The sequence below is a fragment of the Oculina patagonica genome, chromosome 8 (genome assembly GCF_052425735.1).
Source record: "Oculina patagonica isolate OP01 chromosome 8, crgOcupat, whole genome shotgun sequence".
Classification (NCBI taxonomy): Eukaryota; Metazoa; Cnidaria; class Anthozoa; order Scleractinia; family Oculinidae; genus Oculina; species Oculina patagonica.
The window spans coordinates 16,725,674-16,746,534 of record NC_135765.1 but is presented as its reverse complement, the minus strand read 5'-3'; the positions used below and the strand labels follow the sequence as shown (position 1 = coordinate 16,746,534).

General features: G+C 38.7%; 1 protein-coding gene across 1 annotated transcript; it reads right to left on the bottom strand.

Annotated features, from left to right (window-relative positions):
* Positions 1 to 4,093: 4,093 nt before the first annotated feature.
* LOC144663934 (glycerol kinase 5-like) lies at positions 4,094 to 20,630 on the bottom strand. Its single transcript, XM_078525028.1, has 18 exons — positions 20,403 to 20,630; positions 19,077 to 19,170; positions 18,140 to 18,215; positions 17,670 to 17,763; positions 16,751 to 16,840; positions 14,859 to 14,900; positions 12,416 to 12,491; positions 12,123 to 12,184; positions 11,401 to 11,474; positions 11,150 to 11,210; positions 10,555 to 10,681; positions 10,002 to 10,106; positions 9,430 to 9,480; positions 9,294 to 9,337; positions 7,997 to 8,100; positions 7,218 to 7,280; positions 6,356 to 6,489; positions 4,094 to 6,217 (listed from the first exon to the last, which is right to left on the bottom strand). The coding sequence occupies exons 1-18, from the start codon at positions 20,532 to 20,534 to the stop codon at positions 6,066 to 6,068; spliced, it is 1,581 nt and encodes a 526-aa protein (XP_078381154.1). The 5' UTR covers positions 20,535 to 20,630; the 3' UTR covers positions 4,094 to 6,065.
* Positions 20,631 to 20,861: the final 231 nt, after the last annotated feature.

Here is a 20,861-nt window from a genome sequence, read left to right as displayed (position 1 = left end):
GCAGGAGGTAATATTTTAAAGTTGGATTTAAACAGCTTTGATGTGGCGCGGCCATAATTTCTCGTAGATCATACGAGCCGCTCGCATGTTTTTAACATAAGCAAACAAGCAGTCATCGGCTAGACACGCAAGCTGTATAAATGCAATAAGTCGACTGCTAAATATAATCCCGTGATTGCGTTTTACGATGAATTACTGAAAAAAGAAAACAATTAATGCAAATTTGATTTTTTTTTTGGAAAAAAAAAACGTCTTTTTCAGCGCACCGATTTTCACCAATTTCGAGAAACGTGCCGTTTTTCATTCAAGTTGTTTTACTTTTGTCACGGAACAAGAAGTGAATGAATCGAATCACAGTATGTAAATGAGGTAATAATACTGCGTGCGTGCTGCAGATTCGCTTGTAAACATTCCAATGTTGCTGCCGAAAAGGAGAAAAAGTTTTCCAAAAAATCTTCATACGATAAATTAGTACCAATACAACGACAAAAACAAGTCGCGATTCCTGCTGTGGGAGGGGGGATCGTGATTCCTTTTTCCAGCACAACAAACATTTAAGCAGAATATTTTCATTTGTAAGGGACAGACCATTATTTTCTTGCAGGGGGTATGAGAAAATTTTCCTCTGCAAACTTTTTTTTTAGCTTTATATGCACCCCTGCTAACATTTTTTTGAAATTCCACCTATGTTTTGTTATACGTATCGTGTTTGCAAACAATTTATTTCGTCTTTCTAGGCCTTGCAAACAATTTTTTCAGTATTTTTTATAACCCCTCCAAAAAATAATGATCCGTCCCAAAGATACCTTCACAAAAATGTTCAGTTTTCATCAAAGAGAAGTACGATGTTTAATATAACTATTTCTATATAACTTTACAGTTACCTGAGCCGAGCACAAAGACAGCCCGAGAACTTTAAAATTCACCAGGAAAAGAACTGCTCCAGTTTTGCCTGAGTCGGTATGATCAGTCTATCGAAATTTATAGTTAATATTCCCGTCAATGTGGCCGTCTAAATACTGAAACCTAAATGCCGAGTTCACACAGTCTCTGAATGACTTAATTTAAAGATTATTATAAATACATCGGAAGGAAAACGCGAAAGGAAATTAGAACAAAGAAAGAAAGATGAAATTTCGGCCTGGGTCGAAAGCCATTTTTTTTTTCATGGACGGTTTCATGTGCTTTACTTCCGGACTAAAAAAAATCAAAGCTGCGGAAGAGAATTTAACTTTCTGTTTCATAGCTCAGCTGAACGTTGTTACTGTTGACAGCCAATGTTGACCGATGTTCTTATAAGAGACTCGGACTTGCGACTCACTTTTTTAACCCCTCACCCTCCCTACCCTGAAATTGGTTCTTCACTCGCGGGTAACAGGTTGAGACCGATCGAATAAGGATATTGTTGTTATCAGCAATTTATTATTAGAAGTTATCATAATGACGTCAAAATTACCATAACTTTATAATGAACTGATTCAAAGTATACAGTTGATGTTTAGGTATATAAGTACATTTTATGATATGATAACTTTATACAGTAACGTAAGTTTTGTGTGGAGAATTCCACATGCCTCTGGCCCTTATTGAATAATTAAAAACCTGTTCACCTTTTGCCAATGATACGAGAGGGCGACTGTGTTCGATAAACATGACCGAAACACAAAACATGACGTATTGTCCTGAATATTAAGTTTAATAGCAAAATCCTTTACTGTATCTATTCAAATATAAGGCTAAAACTTTACTCACCTCGACAAAGTGCTTTCTCAGTCGTAAAATTGTCGTTATTTAGCCGTGTGTACAAACTTTACAACTTCCAGTGACTGAGCGACAAGTGGCAGTTCCTTGCAATGGCGTACGTACGTGTTATCCTGCGTGAAATCATTTCCTCCTGTGATCCACGTTTCAAGGGCGGCAGAAAATGTCGCCTTTACGTGATTGGCAAGCGGGGCCGAAATATTGAGCCGCCTGTTTCGCCGAAGCTTCCGTACGCCAACGCATGAGCCTTTCGACAGGTTTGTGTCTGCGCTTTTGCACGAATTTACCTCTTGAAAGTAATACGGGTTACAAGACCTCCGCAAAGAAAGGTCATTCTACGTACCCATGTATTTAAAGCAGTGTTTTTTCGTAATCTCTTGATCGTTGAATGAGTGGGAGACGACAGAAAAAAATTGTCGTGATTTTAATAGCTGCCCTTTCCGTTTTATTTCCTTTTGCCTATAAGGCTATTTTAGTCATATTATTGACCGTAAGTAGCGTAACGTCTATTTAAACAAGATATTTGCATTAGTGGTCTAGTACATGCACATGACTAGAAAATTCAAATAATATTTCAATCCAAGTCGAATTTACAATATTTTACCACTACTGAAACGAAATTTAAACCGAGTAGTTTTGCAAATTGGGATTCATAGACAAAAAAAATATTTGTTTGGTAAAGTTGGGACGCACCTTTACGCCAAATTTCAACTAGTGCTGGTTCAATAAATTAAAACAGCAAATAAAGATTTTAAATTCCTTTGTCAGTTACACTTGTGTGACTGGTATTTTTTTTCTCACTTAATTTCAGGGGAGAAATATACTTTATGCAGTAATCAGAGTAGAATGCCAGGCCAAGAACTTCCCTTTCGAAACCCCAAAGAAACAAATAACTCGCAGTGGTTCCACTTTCTTGGTTCCGTGACCACTGAAATGTGCTCTGTGTTATTTACGGATTTTCACTGGCAGTATTTTTACTTGGCAGACCGAGAATTATTAAATTTCGGAAGGAACCGTAAACATACAAAGAAATTCTTTTCACAGGAAATTAAATTGAGCATTTCGAATTCAAATTAATGAACAGCGACGGTACTGCAAGAACTTCCTGACTAATTTCTGTCAGTATTTTATGACTCGGTAATATAAATAGCTTATTGACCAAACGTGCAGCAAGGTCAAGTGGCAAAGGCTTTTAATTTTAATTTTTTAATTTTATAGTTTAAAGAAACAAGGCCAATATTCTGCTATCCTTTGTTGGTTGTTGATGATAACAATAAACAGTATATTGCTGACGAGCAAGTGAAAGTAATGCAAAAATGTCAATACATGGTTCGATTCTCCAATTAAGTACCAATCTTCTAGCGTTTTGCAATTATATAACTTTCAGTCAGTAGTTCAGTTATCCACTACCACTCTATAGAACCTCTTTTTCAGTGTCTATTTCAATTAATCCGTTGTTAACACTACCTGTATTGTTTCCTAGGTCCTCCCTTCAAAAAAAAAAAAAAAAAAAAAATAAAAAAAAAAAAAAAAAAAAAAAAAAAAAAATCCAAACCAAAACCCAAAAAAAAAAAAAAAAAAAAACCAAAAAAAAAAAACCAAAAGAAAAAAATCAAAATAAAACAAAAAGCCGACAACTGTGAAACCAATCCTAGGGGGGTACCCCGGGTAGGGGCATTGTTGTCACCTGTAATCTAATGTTTTAAGAACCAATGACATGTGTCGGACCGCGCGCGTGTTTTATTGGGATACCAGAGGATTTTTCTCGCACGCGGTGGGTTACTTTTCGGTGGCCGAAGGCGTTCGCCACGAGTGACGAAGCCGCGAGAAAAAATGCGGGTCACAATAGACTAACCGACACCTGAAACCGCGCAAGAGAACCCTCTGACACCCAGGGTATTTCGTGATCTATCCGTGGTTAAAAAGCTTTTGTTTGGTACGGGCTTATCAACAGTTAAGGGAGGCCGAAAAAATGTCGGCCAGAGCGCAACCTAGCCCGGCGATGTCACCGGGACGGACCGCTGCGAAATCAAGAGACCGAGGAACTAGAAAAAATACGACTAAAAACTGCTGTTTGGTGAGAACATCGCGAGTGTAACAAAACACGCTCGCCTTAGACTCTTTCGGGCAGGCTACGTAACTGCTCTCTAGTCTTGCGTGAATTTTTCACATTTTCTATCAGAAATTCATTCACACACAAAAAAAATAAAAATAACAAATTGGAGGGATGGAAATAGGCATTCACAATGACAATATCTTCTTATACACAAGGGGCCACAAGCTTGGGAAAGTGCTGAACAGAACGTGACAGAAACAACACCATACGCCATCATTTGTCACAATGTAAAAGATTTTTATTTGCAGTGCCTCTCAAGGTATATAAATAATAAAATACAATTCATTTTGTCACCAACATGCATTTCGTCAGCGCCGAAACTGACGACCACGTATATAAAATGAGTTGTAACCCTTTCATTGAAGAGAGTGACCGAAATTTAGTTACAATACGCTGTTAAGCAGACAGCTAGAGATAGAGAAATACAGTAAGTATTACTGACCAGGTTCTCTAAACTATATCCTTAAGAAATATATAGGACTTTCAAGCATGAGACTGAAAGAGGTTCAGAAGTTTATAATGGTATTATCCACTAAAAATATGATAAGCCTACATCTGTACAGATTTAGATACTAAAGCGTGTTGAGGCTTATTCCCCGCAGCGACTGGGTGCGCGCATCCTGTTGATAACACTGTTATCTGTAAGTATAAGAGCGGTTTTCACTAGAGTATCGAAAGTAATCCCCGTTTGCTTTGGTTTTGCAATACTACGTTTAATGATTGGCTAAAAAACTCGCGCCACTTTCTCAGCCAATCAGAAGTAAAACCAAAACCAATTGTGTTTCGTTCGCGCACGTTTTACCGCGCTTCGTGCCGGCTACATGTATTTGCTTCGAGTTTTCATTGGATCACTGGATTGTCTGTGTCATTTGCGATTGGCCAGAGTTATAACCTTGGTTTTGGTTTTATGACACTTTTAGAACGGTTTTCACTTGAGTGTCGAAAGTAAACTGCGTTTGCTTTTGTTTTGCATTACTACGCTTTGTGATTGGCTTAAAAATCTCGCGCCACTTTCTCAGCCAATCAGAACTAAAACCAAAACCAATCGTGACTCGCTCGCACACGTTTTCCCGCGCTTCGTGCCAGCTTCATGTATTTACTTCGAGTTTTGATTGGTTCACTGGATTGCCTGTCTCCTTTGTGATTGGTCGGGGTATTACTTTGGTTTTGGTTTTACGATACTCAATTGAAAACTGCTCTATCTGTAATATACTGATAATTTCAACAGCAGAATGATTAAAAACGGCCACAAACATGAGACAGCATAATTCAAAGAGCTCTTTGTATATACAATTTCGAACAGTTCAACAACAATTTCAAAAGGTACGCACACAAAATGAATGCTTACAGAGCTCTGTAAAGAAGTTTTAACAGATTGACGGCTAATCTTAAAAAAATATAGACTACCTTTTTCGAATTCTCCGTTCATAGCCTGTCTCAATATTCAACCGTCACCGATTCAGTTCTAAGGTCAATTTAAACATCGTATTTCAGTCGCGTGGAATGCGATTCAAACCCTCTCTCCTCCACAAAGCCTTTTCAGCATTCGCTTACTGGTACAAGCGCGCATATTAAATAAACTGTGGGGAGGGGGAGCCTTGGAACTATAACATAATTGGTTACAGCATATTTCGGCATATATACGGCAATACAATTTTTCAGCTATATAAATAGACTGTTGACATGTAACACAAGCAAGCCCGGGTCAAACGAGGATGAGAGTCGATGATAGTTGATTTCATGAGAATTTTCGTCAACTCTCATCGACTATCAAGTCAACTCAAGCCAAACGAGAGAAAACTGTCATCGACTTTCATGAAAAAATTGAGCACGTTCAAAGTCCATGGGAGCGCATAAGAATCGATTAGAGTGCATGCGAGTTTCACGCCAAACGAGAGCAAGAGTTTGAACTCTCGTTGAACTCTCATCCTCTTTTGGCCCAGGCTTTACAAGAGAACACAAACGTTCCTCGTTTCTAAGCAACGTACACTTGACGAACGCACATGTCTGTGCAGCAAAATTTGGCGCGTAAAGATTGCAGCGCTATTCTTTCCTGTTTGTCAACCTCAGCGAGCACAAATAAACGGGCCAGCCCGTTTTATCATAAATTCTTTACACTAAACAGAACTACATAAAACGTCTTCTAAAGAGAATTTTTCAAATATTCTCTATAAAATACAGACGGTGTTCAGTCCCACTTGTACCAATTTTGACTTCTATGAACCGCCTCTTTCCACTCATCAAAATTCTTTAGGTATTTATCTCTTATGGACGCCTTCGGTTGAAACAGCGCTTGGGAACAGCGGATCGCTTTCAATTCGTCTCGAGACTTCCAAACACCTAACACAAGAAAAAGGAAAAAACAATTATATTTTTGGAGGAATGACATTCAACAATCAATTACACAAGCTACTCGGAAAAATGTCATTCCCCCAGGACTTAGCTCCAAACCCTGATAAATAAAATATCGAAACTTACCAGCGGCAAGGCCAGCAAGGAAAGCAGCACCTAGGGTCGACATGTCGGTCTGAGAGGGTCGGTCTATCGTCTGACAAGTCAAACTACTCATTAACTCCAACACAAAGTCATTGTTGGAAATCCCACCGTCAACTCTACAAGGAGAAGTAGACATACAACAAACTCAGAAGGGGACCTGGTAAAAAGTTCCTACTTTCTGCCTCCCCTCCTCCCATAGATAGCTTACCAAGCAAAATGGCACTCGGAGTGAATTCAATATTCACAGTGCAAGTAACAAAGTTAGCGAGACTAACTTAAAATACAATCCAATGCTCACTGAGGATCTAGAGGTAAAAACACTCTATCGTCTTCATTGTTACACTAATTCTTTTTCCGCGCGCCCATTCGAAAACGAGCATCTTAAATTATTTTTAACTTTTAGCCGAAATGTTACAAACGAAACAAAACCTGACAAGAAACACACTTAATTTCTTTTTGTCTGTATGCCCGCCTGTTTACAAAAATTCACGGACGAGTACTATCCATCCGGGTATTTTCCTCGGACAGGCACTATGGGCCTCTGTCCGCGGATGAACACTATCGCGTCACGTGGTCAATTAAAACCAATCAGAATCGGAGAAAATTTAGAGGTGAATTGGTATAACTCTGAATACAATCCACTGCTCACTGAGGATCGATACAAGGAGAGGTAAACGCCAAGGAATTAGTTAGGTCAGAGCGAGCGAAAATGAGAAAATACTAAAGATAACCACCCTTCTTGGCTTCCACTCTCTTCAATTTTTTGATTCAAGATGTTTCAGTTGTTAATTTTTTTAATATTTTTTCAGGGGCACCATAACTCGCTAGTGGCTTTTATACTTACTTGACTGAAGACATAAGTGGAATATGAGTTTCTTCTACCACCGTTTCATACAGCTGTGTAAACCTGTGGAAATTGATCGAGGTGATTTGCTACGAAAGAAAGTCGCATTTCTACAGCTTTTAAACTATAGGAACTGAAATGTCGCGAATTCCATTGGGAAACAGCTACATTCTTAGTGGGAATCATTATCTTGGAGGAATTACTGAGCCTGCAGTACAGGTAGCGATGTTGCTTCACAACGCGACAATTTTTGAAGTGCTGGGCGCTGTTTCTGATTGGACGAAAAGAGTAGGAAACTTCGGCTTCTTTGTGAGTCACTTCATTCTCAGAAGGCCAGACATCAGTCTAAATAATCTCGGAGATCTAGATATGAATTTAAGTCTATAGAAACTGCAGCGCCGCATCAGCTAGAAGTAACATTTAAAAGGCGTTAAAAGCTGCAGGAAGAGTGCTGACGCTCGGAATTTTAATCAAATTGCTATGGCCGTCAAATTCTACCTGATTACAAACAAAAATAAGAGTTACTGCGGGCAGTTTCTTTGCAACCCGCAAAATAACGCGAAAACTCGCGATTAATGAAAAAAGGCTGTCACAATAATGACACATTAGTTAGCAACTTCTTTCATTTCAGTCAAATTTCGGAGAAGAAAGGAGTAGTTATTTGGCCGGTTAAAAACGCTCCACTAGCACGAATGATCAATACTCGAGAAAAGTTTGAAAAAAGACCAAACTATTCAGTAAAATAATGTAAAATAATGTCAGCGCTCCTTTCAACTTACCTAAAGGCTATAGATTCCAAAATAGCTCTCGTGATGTGAGCCTTGCTCGAGGTAGCTTTTATGCCCATCAGTGAAACACAAGCTTTGTTGTCATTTACAGGAGCCTACAAAAAAATATGGAGAATAGGCAGTAATGATGCGTTCTACTGGGAATAACCAATTCAAACCAAACTAGAACTGGGTTTTATTGATTTACGCTGGTTTTGAAATAGTTAAGATGGTTTCCGCCCAACATTCGAGCAGTACAGGCAAAAATAAAGTTACCAAATGACCCCGCGAGAGAAAAATGGATTTGAAATTATTTATATTTCAGTAAAAACGGACGTTTCACGCCAGTTCAAAACAAAACGGCGCGCGTATTTTAAAAACATTTTTACGAGGTTAGCTTTAATTTTCTCGAGTTACGTGGTCCCTAAGACAAATTTATGAATTTCAATAAGATCTTTTAAATAGTTTATGTTGCTGTGCTATGACTAGATGTTTGGTACTTAATTTTTGCACACATTGCTCGAACTTCCAGCGGAATCCGTCTTAATTGACCGACCAACCGACCGAGCGGTACTCTTGTCAAATGTGCAAGCTTTAGAGGCTTGTAAAAAATAATAAAATTAATAAGAAAAGGGCTTTGACTATGACAGATTATTAGATGATAAGCCAGATGGACAACAATTATTAAATTCCTTATGGATATGCGGCGTACAAAACTAAACTTTTCAGTAACTGTCTTTACGTTTTTGGCTTAAAGGGACTGTGTCACGGATTTAAGCCAAATTTAGGCATGGAAAATGACCATGAAATTCGGTGAAATATAAAAATAACCTCCTAAAACAGTGAAGGGACATTTCAGTAACACAGCAAATACAAAAGAAGGTACGGATAGACAAAAGTGAAGATGATTGAAAGGGATTGCGATATGGGTTTTTGAATTATTGCTGGGCTGAACAGTTTTCAAAGTAAATCTCGTTTGCTTGTAACTTGGGAGACACATTTGGTTGGAACGAAGCTATATGGTTTTGCCATTTGGATCCATACAAGTAATTCTTTGCAAACATTCAGTTTCATAGCCAGTATTTGGCAAAACTTGATAAAATAAACTTAACTCAGCCGTGCACAGTCCCTTTAAAAGTGTATAACAGAAATTTTAGACATTTATAAGTGGCAGTTTGACTTGCGCGTGCGCAGTGGGTTTGTTCCCTGTTTGTGCGCTGATTGGACAACGCGAGTGGGAAGTTGTTCGGAGACTGCAGACATTACGCCATCTTTTTTATTTCTAAGTAAGAATTGTAAAATGATTTACCTGTAATCCATTGAAAGCAGGAACAAAATAAACACCGTCTGAGCCTGCAAAAAGAGAACAACAATGGCTCTCTAAAATTTGTAGTAAGCAAAAAACACAGAAAGTAATCTTTATTGTCAAACGAAACTTGGCTTACTTTCTACAGAGAAGGCTATGTCGCTTGTCTGTGAGACGTCATCATAAAAACCTTTAAAGGAAAAAAAAAAAACAATTTGCATTTTAAAAATTAATGTTCAATGCACAGTCTCAGCAATTTGTTTCACTAGGCATAATATGTAACTAAACAACTGCAATAAGTTAAGTTAAAATCGCAAAACGCAAGCAGAGACCAGACAATTGGAACAGATGGGTTTGTTTTATGGAGTTTCTAGTACAGTGACACTCGAGACGAGCGTGAACTACTAGACATGTATGTCATGAACATGCACGCTCACCTGTCACTCTACTGAGAATCACGCAAAGTTGACCGTCCTTCAGTAAATACAACCTCAAAGCCATACCACCGTTAGTTTTGGTTTGGAAACATTCACCCTGAACACCTGCCTACCTGTCTGTCTGTCTGTCTGTCTGTCTGTCTGTCTGCCGTCCGTCCGCATGCCTTCCTATCGACCTGAATGATAAGACTGACTGACTGACGGCTGACTTCATGAATTAAACAATTGAACTGAATGGTTCTAAAAGCAGATAACATGACATTGAATTACCCACCCATTTTGTGACCCCAATCCATGGCTGTTCCACAGCCTGCAGCATTGCCTTCTGCAAGGTAGACAGTCTCCCCTCCGATCTTCCATCCTACAACTGGATACAGCCCTATTGAGGACAAAATTACCTCAGAATTAAAAAATATAAAGCCCATACTATGAAACACCATTTGAAAGGTACTGATCAGAACGTTTCATAAAACACTGAAACAAATAAAAAGAAAGTCAAAGCTTTGAAATAAATGGCTTAAAACGTTAAAAGATAAAGATTGAAAAAAGTTGTTTCTCTCAGTATATAGTAGGTTTACCCCTAAACTATATGTTATTGTGCAGATCTCAGCGAAGTGGTTAATTTCAGTTATGTTGCATAACACATATGTATCAGGCAAAAAAGTTCCAAAAAGTTATAGGGGTGGTCAATCATGTCAAAAATAGTCTTATAGAGTGGGTGCAATTTTATACTTGCAAAATGCAGATCTTTCCAAAACAAGTTTGAGGCCAAAAATTCAACTTATTTGGACTAATATTGACCAAGTTATGAGGGTTAAAGGCGTTACCTGCTACAGATGCATGGGGATATGAGCCAGTATTGATATCAATAAACGACCCGGTGCCCATGGTACAGTTTACATCCCCAGTATCAAAACAACACTGTCCAAACACTGCTGCCTGCTGGTCTGCTACCTTGAATGGATGGACAAAAAGGAAAAGAAGTTAATACAGTAACAAAGCGAATATATGAAAGACACATGTATACAGTATGTGAACTGCGGATAAATGGTGAAATGAATGAAATGATCCTCGCAGTGTGTTAGCAATTTAAGCCATTGCATTTTTAATACAGTGCAGGAACAAAAGAACAAAACTAATGCCAATTCCAGCAACCTTGGCCACTGAAGCCCAGTATTTCTGGGAGTTTTGTTTCTAGTCAGGCTCTCCTGACTAATCTTAGAAAATATCTAGTTACCAGGTTCATAAGAGCCTGGCATTTCTATTACTCAAGAGGCTTGCTCTAAATAAGAGCTTCTAGTACGATGAGGGAAGTATTAAAGAGGAAAAAAAGTATCTTTAAAAAATGACGATAACTTAGGGTTACCGATATTGATAGAAGAGAATAAGTTAATTATCTACCAAAATTACGTTGGTACTCACCAGTGCTCTGACAGGTATTGGTGCACCAAAGATAGTCTTGTGACTTTCACAGATTTGACCACTGTTAAAAAAAAATTTAGCAGCTAGTTAAAACGATTGGACTTGAGAGATTGGCAGAAATCATGCCTTTTTATCCCTGTTGTAACCAAAACATCAGCTCAAATGATTGTTGTGTCCACAAATGGAAAGTTTGAGTGCACTGAAAGGAATTTCTGTTAGTACATTGTACGTTTTTAAAAACAGAAGTGTACCTTGTGTCAACCACTTGTGGTAAAATTGTTGGTGGTACACCAAAAAGACTTGTAATTATTGAGCTCCATTCCATCTATCAATATAAAGTGAAAAATAATAATATAAAATTAACAGCTCTATTAAGAGGTAAGAGGTAAGAGGGGGGGGGGGGGGGGGGTATTTTTTAGACCTTATGACAGGGGGTAATAGAGAAAGGGTGGGGTTTAATTCAAACCATATATTAGTTAAGGTAGATGTATGAAGAAATAAAGTGAATTTTTAAATGATTTAGGGCTGTTAATAACAATCGTTTTCACAAAATAGTAGCAGTAAAAATTAAATGGAGTGTGTGGATGGGGTAGGGGGGGGGGGTGCTTAAAAGAGAGGGTGGTGTGGCTTTATAGAGCTAATTTACTTTATGTGAGAGGTGCAGTGTGAGAGGTGTAGTTTATGCTTTGAACTCCAGAGCAAGTGGTCCAACATTGAGCAGCTATGTTGTCCTCCCTGAGAGTCTGTAGGCGCAGGCGGGTGTACGCTCAGCCTCACTCGATAACCAAATTTTTTTGGCTTCATAGGTTTACCAAATTTCCTTTCCCAAGGTACGTGCCCTGCTCACACGCATTGCACACTAAAGCTCCGCTAAAAACAATTTCCAGCTTTTAACAGACATTAAGGAAAATATCGGAAAACAAATACTGACAGCAATTAATTATAAATTAAAAATTTGAAAAAAGGCTCTCACTATAAATGGGTCAAACATCCCTGTGCCACTTGCATTGGAGTAATCTGTCACATGAAGCTGGCCTAAAGGATTAAATTAAAAACAGGCAGTTGCAGTAAAAAAAGCAATCAATGCATGCTATGTAAAAGTATCATAAGTAAAAGGCAAAAAGGAAACTAAAATAACCATTACTGATAACTAATTAACTTACATGTAAAACTCACTAAACTTAATATTTTAAAAGTCAAATGTGAATATACCTTCACCCTACATAAATTTAGTTAAGCTTTATCACATAAACAGATACCAAATACCCTTTGTTAGTTTCCAGATCAGCCAGGAGTCAATAGTTCCAAATGCTAAAACTCCGAGATCTGCCTTCTTGGCAAGCTGCAGAATTGACATGAAACAATATGATATTTCATAAGTTATAATTGAAGACCGGCCGGAAAGAACGGCCACAGGACTTTCTGGCTAAATCAAACTATCAAAACAGCTCCAAATTGCGCATGCAGGTTTGTTTACGTGTGCTAAACACTGTCCTTTGTTTCATTTCACTGGTCGTTCGTTCGTTTTTGAAAAATTACACATGCAAAAAAAGGCATTTTGCAAGCTTACGTTCTCCCAGTCAGCTAGCAGTCTGAGTTTTCCAACGCATCGCGTGTACATCTTTCCCTGCAGGGTTTTCTAAGCGTCTACGGAAGGCGAGAAACCATTTTACAAGCATGTCCTTGAATCGCTGCTGCCACGTTTCTTGTTGATTTGAGTAGAGTAGGACTGGATACTGCATTGTGACGTAAGGTCACATGTTAGAGGCGGAAGAGTTTGAATTGAGCGAAATGGCGCCTATTGAAAGTAAAACGTAGAAGTTTATAGTTTTCGCTCAAGTGCGGCTGCCAGGTGGTTGAAGGACATCATTAAGTCTGAATACCCGTAAGTTTACAGCATCGCTCGAAGAACTGAGTGATGTTTCTGCCTTTGTTTTGTACAACAACAAAAAAAACGTTGCACAAACCAAGGTAGTTTTGAGCCTGGCCGCATAGAAAGCCTAAAACAAGAGGTTTCTTGCCGGGAACTTCGTCAACGCGAGTTTTGCAGGGTCCGCTTGGGTGCTGCCGCGACAAAGTTGCCGAGAAGTGACCTGGTTTTAGACTTTAAAAAATTCTTTATAGGTTTGGCAGGGGACCTTCCCTCGCAAAAATTTTTTCTGTGCCTCATTAAATATTCATCAATCAATAAATCAATCAATCGATTCGTGCCTTAGTTTATCTTGTTTTTGCGGGATTTTGTAGATGTGTGATGATGTAAGGAGTGGAGATAGAAGTGAGAGCAAGCCGGCGGCACTTAACTGAAAGCAAAACTAGTATAATGTGACTACACGAGCAAACGTATTCAATCAACAATCAGTCTTTATTTCACTTTCACCAGTCAAATTACAGCTAACGGTAACAGATTACAATAGTCTTGCCCGAAACAACAAAAAGCAGCTAACCGCAAGCAGACTGCAGTGAAAGCTAGCTGCTTGAAACGCTAACGCTAACCCTAACCCTTAAACTTGGGTTTGGCTTTTTAACCCTAAATTTGAAATGAAACCCTAGCGTCAGGCCCTAACCCTAACCCTTGGGGTTTAGGGTTAAGCTTTTTTCGCTAGGGTTAAGCTTAGGGGTTAGGGCTAGGCCTGTAATCCCAAAACTTTAGCTGGTTTCATTGTTTTGCGGGACAAAAGGTTTCCTTTGTTTATCGTTTGTAAAAGAAAAGTCAAAAAGAAGCCGCGCCGGCAAAAACCTTGTCTTTTTGCATGTGTAATTTTTCAAAAACGAGCGAAAGACCAGCCAAATGAAACAAAGGGCAGTGTTTTAAAAGCACACGTAAACAAACCTGCGGGCGCAATTTGGAGCTGTTTTGATAATGTTTGATTTAGCCAGAAAGTCCTGTGGCTGTTCTTTCCGGCCGGTCTTCAATTGTACATTATTTGTTGCCCTCACTGACACATTTTAGAAAAAGATGTCATGAGTTAAATTTTTCTTTGCTTGAAAATTTTTCAATTTTAAGATTCAGTTTTCATTGTGTTGATAATCATAAACTGAAACGAAGATTCAGTCAAAGTGGTTTCAAATTTTTTTTTATTCAAACACAAGCAAGCACTCGTTGCAACAAATAACATTATAAATGGTCAAACAGTAGCATTTCATCCACATAGTTACTTCAAAATTCAAACCACCTTTTATGGAATAATAAGCACTGAACCACTTAAAAGTACAGTACTGATCAATAGCTTTTTTTGAATGGTCACACTTAACCTAAAAACTATAGGACCATTTTGTGTGTGCAGCTTCTTAAACAGTACAATGTAAAAGCAAGTGCTCATAGACAATAGCTTTAATTTGAACTGTTGTCACATATTGGGGTAATATCTAAAGCCTTAAAAAAAGTTACAACCACCTTGTACTAGGGCATATTTAGTTGTGTCTTGAGCTGGAAAAAAAGGGTTAAAACCTTGGTCTGCTCCTATAGCAAACATCAACTCATTCATAGCATTGATTTGGCCATCATCCTGGCCTTTCGCTCATTAGGTTCATTTCACATCACTATGTTTGAACACAGTAGCCTGTTATCAATCATGAGATGTGTTTTAGAAGAAAACACTGTTTTCCATAGTGTAATATTCTTCACAATTTATAAGTGAAAATACTTTATTTGTATTACTTATACAATGTAAAATTCGTGTATTACGAATATAAACTAGTGGCAACTTACATCAGGATGGCTCTTAAGTAACCAATGAAGTCTTATTGACGTCTGAAATATGTACAGAGTACATAATAAGATTAATTAATTGCACCATGAGAGTGATAAAGACATTTTCAGTTTATCTAACAAGCCAGGCCATGACTTACAGATCAACACTGTGGTCTGCAAAGAATAAGCAAACATCAAATCTTTCCTATTTTTTCCAATAAGATTTACAATACACAATCACTACTGATACTATGCTGCAAAAAAACCAGTTGACATATTAATCTTCCCAACCCTGCACACATCAAACATGGACCAGTTGACATGTCAACCTGTCCAGCCCTGCACACATCAGACATGGACCAGTTGACATGTCAACCTGTCCAGCCCTGTACACATCAGACATGGACCAGCTGACATGTCAACCTGTCCAGCCCTGTACACATCAGACATGGACCAGTTGACATGTCAACCTGTCCAGCTCTGTACACATCAGACATGGGCCAGTTGACATGTCAACCTGTCCAGCCCTGTACACATCAGACATGGACCAGTTGACATGTCAACCTGTCCAGCTCTGTACACATCAGACATGGGCCAGTTGACATGTCAACCTGTCCAGCCCTGCACACATCAGACATGGACCAGTTGACATGTCAACCTGTCCAGCTCTGTACACATCAGACATGGGCCAGTTGACATGTCAACCTGTCCAGCCCTGCACACATCAGACATGGTCCAGCTGACATGTCAACCTGTCCACCCCTGCACACATCAGACATGAACCAGCTGACATGTCAACCTTTCCAGTCCTGCACACATCAGACATGGACCAGTTGACATGTCAACCTGTCCAGCAATGGACACATCAGACATGGACCAGTTGACATGTCAACCTGTCCAGCCCTGTACACATCAGACATAGACCAGCTGACATGTCAACCTTTCCAGTCCTGCACACATCAGACATGGACCAGTTGACATGTCAACCTGTCCAGCCCTGTCTGTACACATCAGACATAGACCAGTTGACATGTCAACCTGTCCAGCCCTGCACACATCAGACATGGACCAGTTGATATGTCAACCTGTCCAGCCCTGTACACTTCAGATATGGACCAGTTGACATGTCAACCTGTCCAGCCCTGTACACATCAGACATGGACCAGTTGATATGTCAACCTGTTCAGCCCTGCACACATCAGACATGGACCAGTTGACATGTCAACCTGTCCAGCCCTGCACACATCAGACATGGACCAGTTGACATGTCAACCTGTCCAGCCCTGCACACATCAGACATGGACCAGTTGACATGTCAACCTGTCCAGCCCTGCACACACCAGACATGGACCAGTTGACATGTCAACCTGTCCAGCCCTGTACACACCAGACATGGACCAGTTGACATGTCAACCTGTCCAGCCCTGCACACACTAGACATGGACCAGTTGACATGTCAACCTGTCCAGCCCTGTACACATCAGACATAGACCAGTTGACATGTCAACCTGTCCAGCCCTGGACACACTTAACTCCAGTTGACATGTCTACCTGCCCAAACCTGCAGCAGAGTATATGTTAAAATGTTGAAGTAGTTCTACATTTAACTAAAGGCAACTTAAAGTCATTATGGATATTCTAATCTCACCTGTTAAATAATTTTAAAAAGAGCATGATATAAATGAATTTAATTTAACAATAATGGATAAAAAGTCAGGAACCATACTATGTTTCCTTGCTACAATTTGTAACTCTTCCTTAGTTACTCACTGCATGCCAAATCAAGGTTATATTATCAAAAACCAGTCTTCCAAGTGATAAAAAAATCAATCCGTTCTATAAACCTATCTATTAACACAACCAGATATATCTGTAACAAGTATTGCATAATTTATCAAAGATTTACTTACATGTTGTGTAGAAAAACTAATAACACTTCCAGCTAGGTATTTCTTTTGTCTTGAAATCATGTGAAGGAATTTAGAACCTACATTCAAAGTCTAAACAAAAAGAATTATATTAAGTAAAATGTATATAATTTAACCATAATGCAAAGTAAGTGAGGAGAGGGGAGATGGTGGGCAGCAGGAAGGGTTAGGAGCGCAGAGGCGAGGGAGTTAGCATGGCAGTTGTTAGATTTCTCACCTGTGAGCCGCAATATGCACTATGGGAAATTTAACTCCCTCCATTCTTACTAACTCCATCTCCAAAATTCAGAGATTTTGAATTGGCAAATCAAATGGAATCCATCAAAAAGTTATGTTTTCACATTATTATAAACTTTGTTGATTCCTTTCAGTTGCAAATTATTACAACATGATAGTTTCGGCAAGTTGGCTGTATATTAAAACATTGAGATTGTGCTTTATGTATCCCCTTTGTTAAGATTTTTCTCAGTTCATGTTATGGTTACTTTTCTGTTTGACATTGTCAGAACTGGAGAATTATATTGCTTATCACTTGAATGTGGAAAAAAAGCAAGCACTTCCATGAGTTGTGCAGTTGACAAGCTTCAATCTGCTTATCCAATTCATTATTCATGAAGAAAAGGATCATATTTATTTGTACCTATGCAAAAAATAAAAGAGGCTATTGTTTATTCTGAAATCATGGCATTGGCCTTAAAGTACTTGTAAACTACACATTTAAAACTTTAAAAAGCCAATCATATACTGACATAATTATGTTGTGAGCAGTCGACAACTATTTTAACCTTAATCTCATTGGCAGGAAAATGCCAATAATAGCCCAAAAGAGAAAATACAATTATTGACAACAAATAAAAGTAGGGGGAAGGGGTAAAGTAGAACATAAGTACAAGTAACAAACCTTAAGTGTTAGAGATTTATTCCAGCTCTCAACAAAATTGTGTGACCTCATGTCTTGCCAGCTGATAAAGTTATGGTATGGACGACCTGTCTGTCTAAATAGACAAAATAGACTTGGTACCCACAGGGATGTCGCTAAAGGCCAGCTGCGGCTTATTTAACCGGCTGAAATAAAACCTAAATCCGGCTGAAATTTCATATGAAAAAAAAGACTTAATAGGTAAACTTTTAGAGCTGCCAAGGCCAGAAAACCCAGCTGGGTTTGTTTATGAGCCAGCTTAGTGTTTTCTTAGCTGCATCCCTGAACCCATGAATATTGCATTTTATTCAGTAAGAACAAGTACATAATATTAGTGGTGGGTTTAAACCTCTAACAATGTTAAAAAAACACCAATGTCCACAAGTTCCATCTGTCAATAGTGTAAATATTGCAAATTGAAACAATTTACACAGCTCAATTATTGTGCTTACCTATCCCATGTTAAAAACGTCCCTCTCATGGTAGAAATGCCAAGAGCTGTGACGTCTTCTGCTTGTAGATTTGATGCTTCAATGAAAACAATAATAAAACAAAATATTTAAAATTGGTTTGTGCACATGTGATGCTTGTGGGAGCATTGCAATAGAATGAACTGTTCTTTTGAATATGTTGGACAACATTCACAATGTCTATGTTCACAATCAGTGTATCAGTATATGAATTTACCGTATTTATTCGATTAAGCGCCCTGGGCGCTTATTAAATTTTTGGACCTTGAGAGTGGGCGCTTATTTGAGGTGGGCGCTTATTCGAGGTGGGCGCTTATTAAATTTTTGGACCTTGAGAGTGGGCGCTTATTCGAGGTGGGCGCTTATTCGAGGTGGGCGCTTATTAAATTTTTTTGATTTTCAGCAAATATTAAGTTTATATTTGTAACAAAACAATAAATAATAACAAAACGTGAAGATGTACCAAAGCAGAAATTTAATTGTTTATTGAAAGTTTCTGTACAATACAAGGAAAACTTGGTCATGGGTGAAGTCTTCTTTGTAGTACATAGTCAATTTCAATAATCAATACTCCTTTTATGGACTTCAGTTTTTTTCTTGGGTGGGGGTGGGCGCTTATTCGAGGCTGGGCGCTTATTAACTTTTCCTACCTTAAGGGTGGGCGCTTATTCGAGGTGGGCGCTTATTCGAGGTTGGGCGCTTAATCGAATAAATACGGTATTACTTTCAGCGGATGCACAATACAAAGAGATTGGGAACAAGTTGGGATTCTATAGTTTCCATTTGTCAAACAGTCGCTTAATACTAATATTAGACACAAAAAAGACTGTCAGTCTTTATAATTTACAAAACTGTAACAGTTATATAAAGAACATTAATCAACAATAGTTCAGCTACACATGAATGACAAATGAATTACCTTCCATCACTTCAGTGATTATGTCAACAAACTGTTCCCACAATACATCTGGATCTAACTCTACCCATCCTGGCTGTGGATGAAGAAGTTCAACCTAAAAAAGTGTAAGGTAAGGTCCTGTTAGTCCTGCACAGCAGCACACATGCTGCCAGAGTTTTAACGGCAGACAGATTGCAACGGCAAACAGATTGCATTATTCATTTTAAACATTCAAATTTAATTGTAGATCATCTAACAGTGAATGCATGAACATGTAAAAAATAAGCCAATTTGATTGATTTATTTTTGACAGGTTGACACATGCTCACGGTTGGATAATCTACAATATTCAAATTAAATTTGAATGTTTGAAACAAATAAATAAATGCACTCTGTTTGCCATAGATCAAAACTATTCTAGACTTCTAGGCGACACACACTGAGTATTTTGACTGTAATGGGTGGTGTGGTGACTAAATGGTTAGCATGCTGGAATCCAGGTTAAGCGGTCTGGGTTGTGCCCTAGCCAGAGTCACTGAGTTGTGTTCGTGCATGGGGCAAGGTTGCTGCTTTGCCAAAATGTTTTCCGCCCCCCTTTCTGAATTTTCTAGATCTGCCCCTGTTTACCCACTCTACCTTTACTTACTAACACATTATGTTCCTGCAGCTACTATGTTTATACCACACTGGTGACACAAAACATCAATGTGAAGCTAAGTTTTTTTCTGTGCTTGTTTGTGTGACCTTATCATTGTGTCATTGTGTTGCTTATAAGCAGGACAAGCAGGTCTTATGCTTCATCAAGATATGTGCATGCATTGGGATATTTTGGTTATTATCAAATAGGAATTGAAATTTCTACAACAGTGATGAGGATGGCCAGCTTAGCTGCATCATCAGAGACACATTGTTGGCCAGTTGTGAGATTATTGAGGGAGAGATTGTAATTTCTCATAGGATCCCTGGGGAGAAGTTGAAGTACATGAACAGGCAGGCAGTGCAATTTGTATGCATGGCCTTTGGTCTAAAACATGCCCCACGTTTTTTGTTCTAGGGCCTAGGAGCAGATGATTACCACAAGACTGATAGCTCTCAAGAATACGTTTTTGTCAGTTTTCGTGTCAGCAGACAAAGACTTGACAACAAAGTTTCCAAGACTTCAAAACTTCCATAGAACCATAACAACAATAACAGATACAATTCACAAAATGACAAAATAAAGATCAGTACTCGCTACAAGATGAACGCTCCGAACTTTCTAGTACATAGATGCAAACTCTGTTCTAGTTCACGGAGTCAGTGATAGGTGAAGCACTCATTTCAAATCGAATCAAACTTCACGCTCACCTTTCGTGTCGTGTTGTACAGAGAAATTCCCGATCCATCAAAATGATGGCAAGCAATCGTAGTTGTCCCGACATCTATTGATATGATGTTCACTGGGGTACGACGTTTCGTTCCATCGTTTACTCTGGCCATATTCTGGGAGCTCCCAGTACAATTCTAAAGATCAAACTTCACTGAACTTCATCATCCATTGATCGAGAATGTCCGGCCTTTCTAAGTATCAAAACACAAAACTTACTCAGGGGGTCCTCCTGGGTAAAGAACTGTCGCAAGCCGTTTACTTAGCTAATTTTGACATCTTTACTCTTTTCACATTTAGTACGTTCATTCTTTGTTAAATTCAGAAAACGTAGAATGTTTTGATTCTGAATGCAAAGAATTTTAAATGTTTTTCTTTTAGAAAAACGTTCTTCTCCCTGGGGTACCCTTCTCAAAAGAAATAATTTAACGCAAACGAGG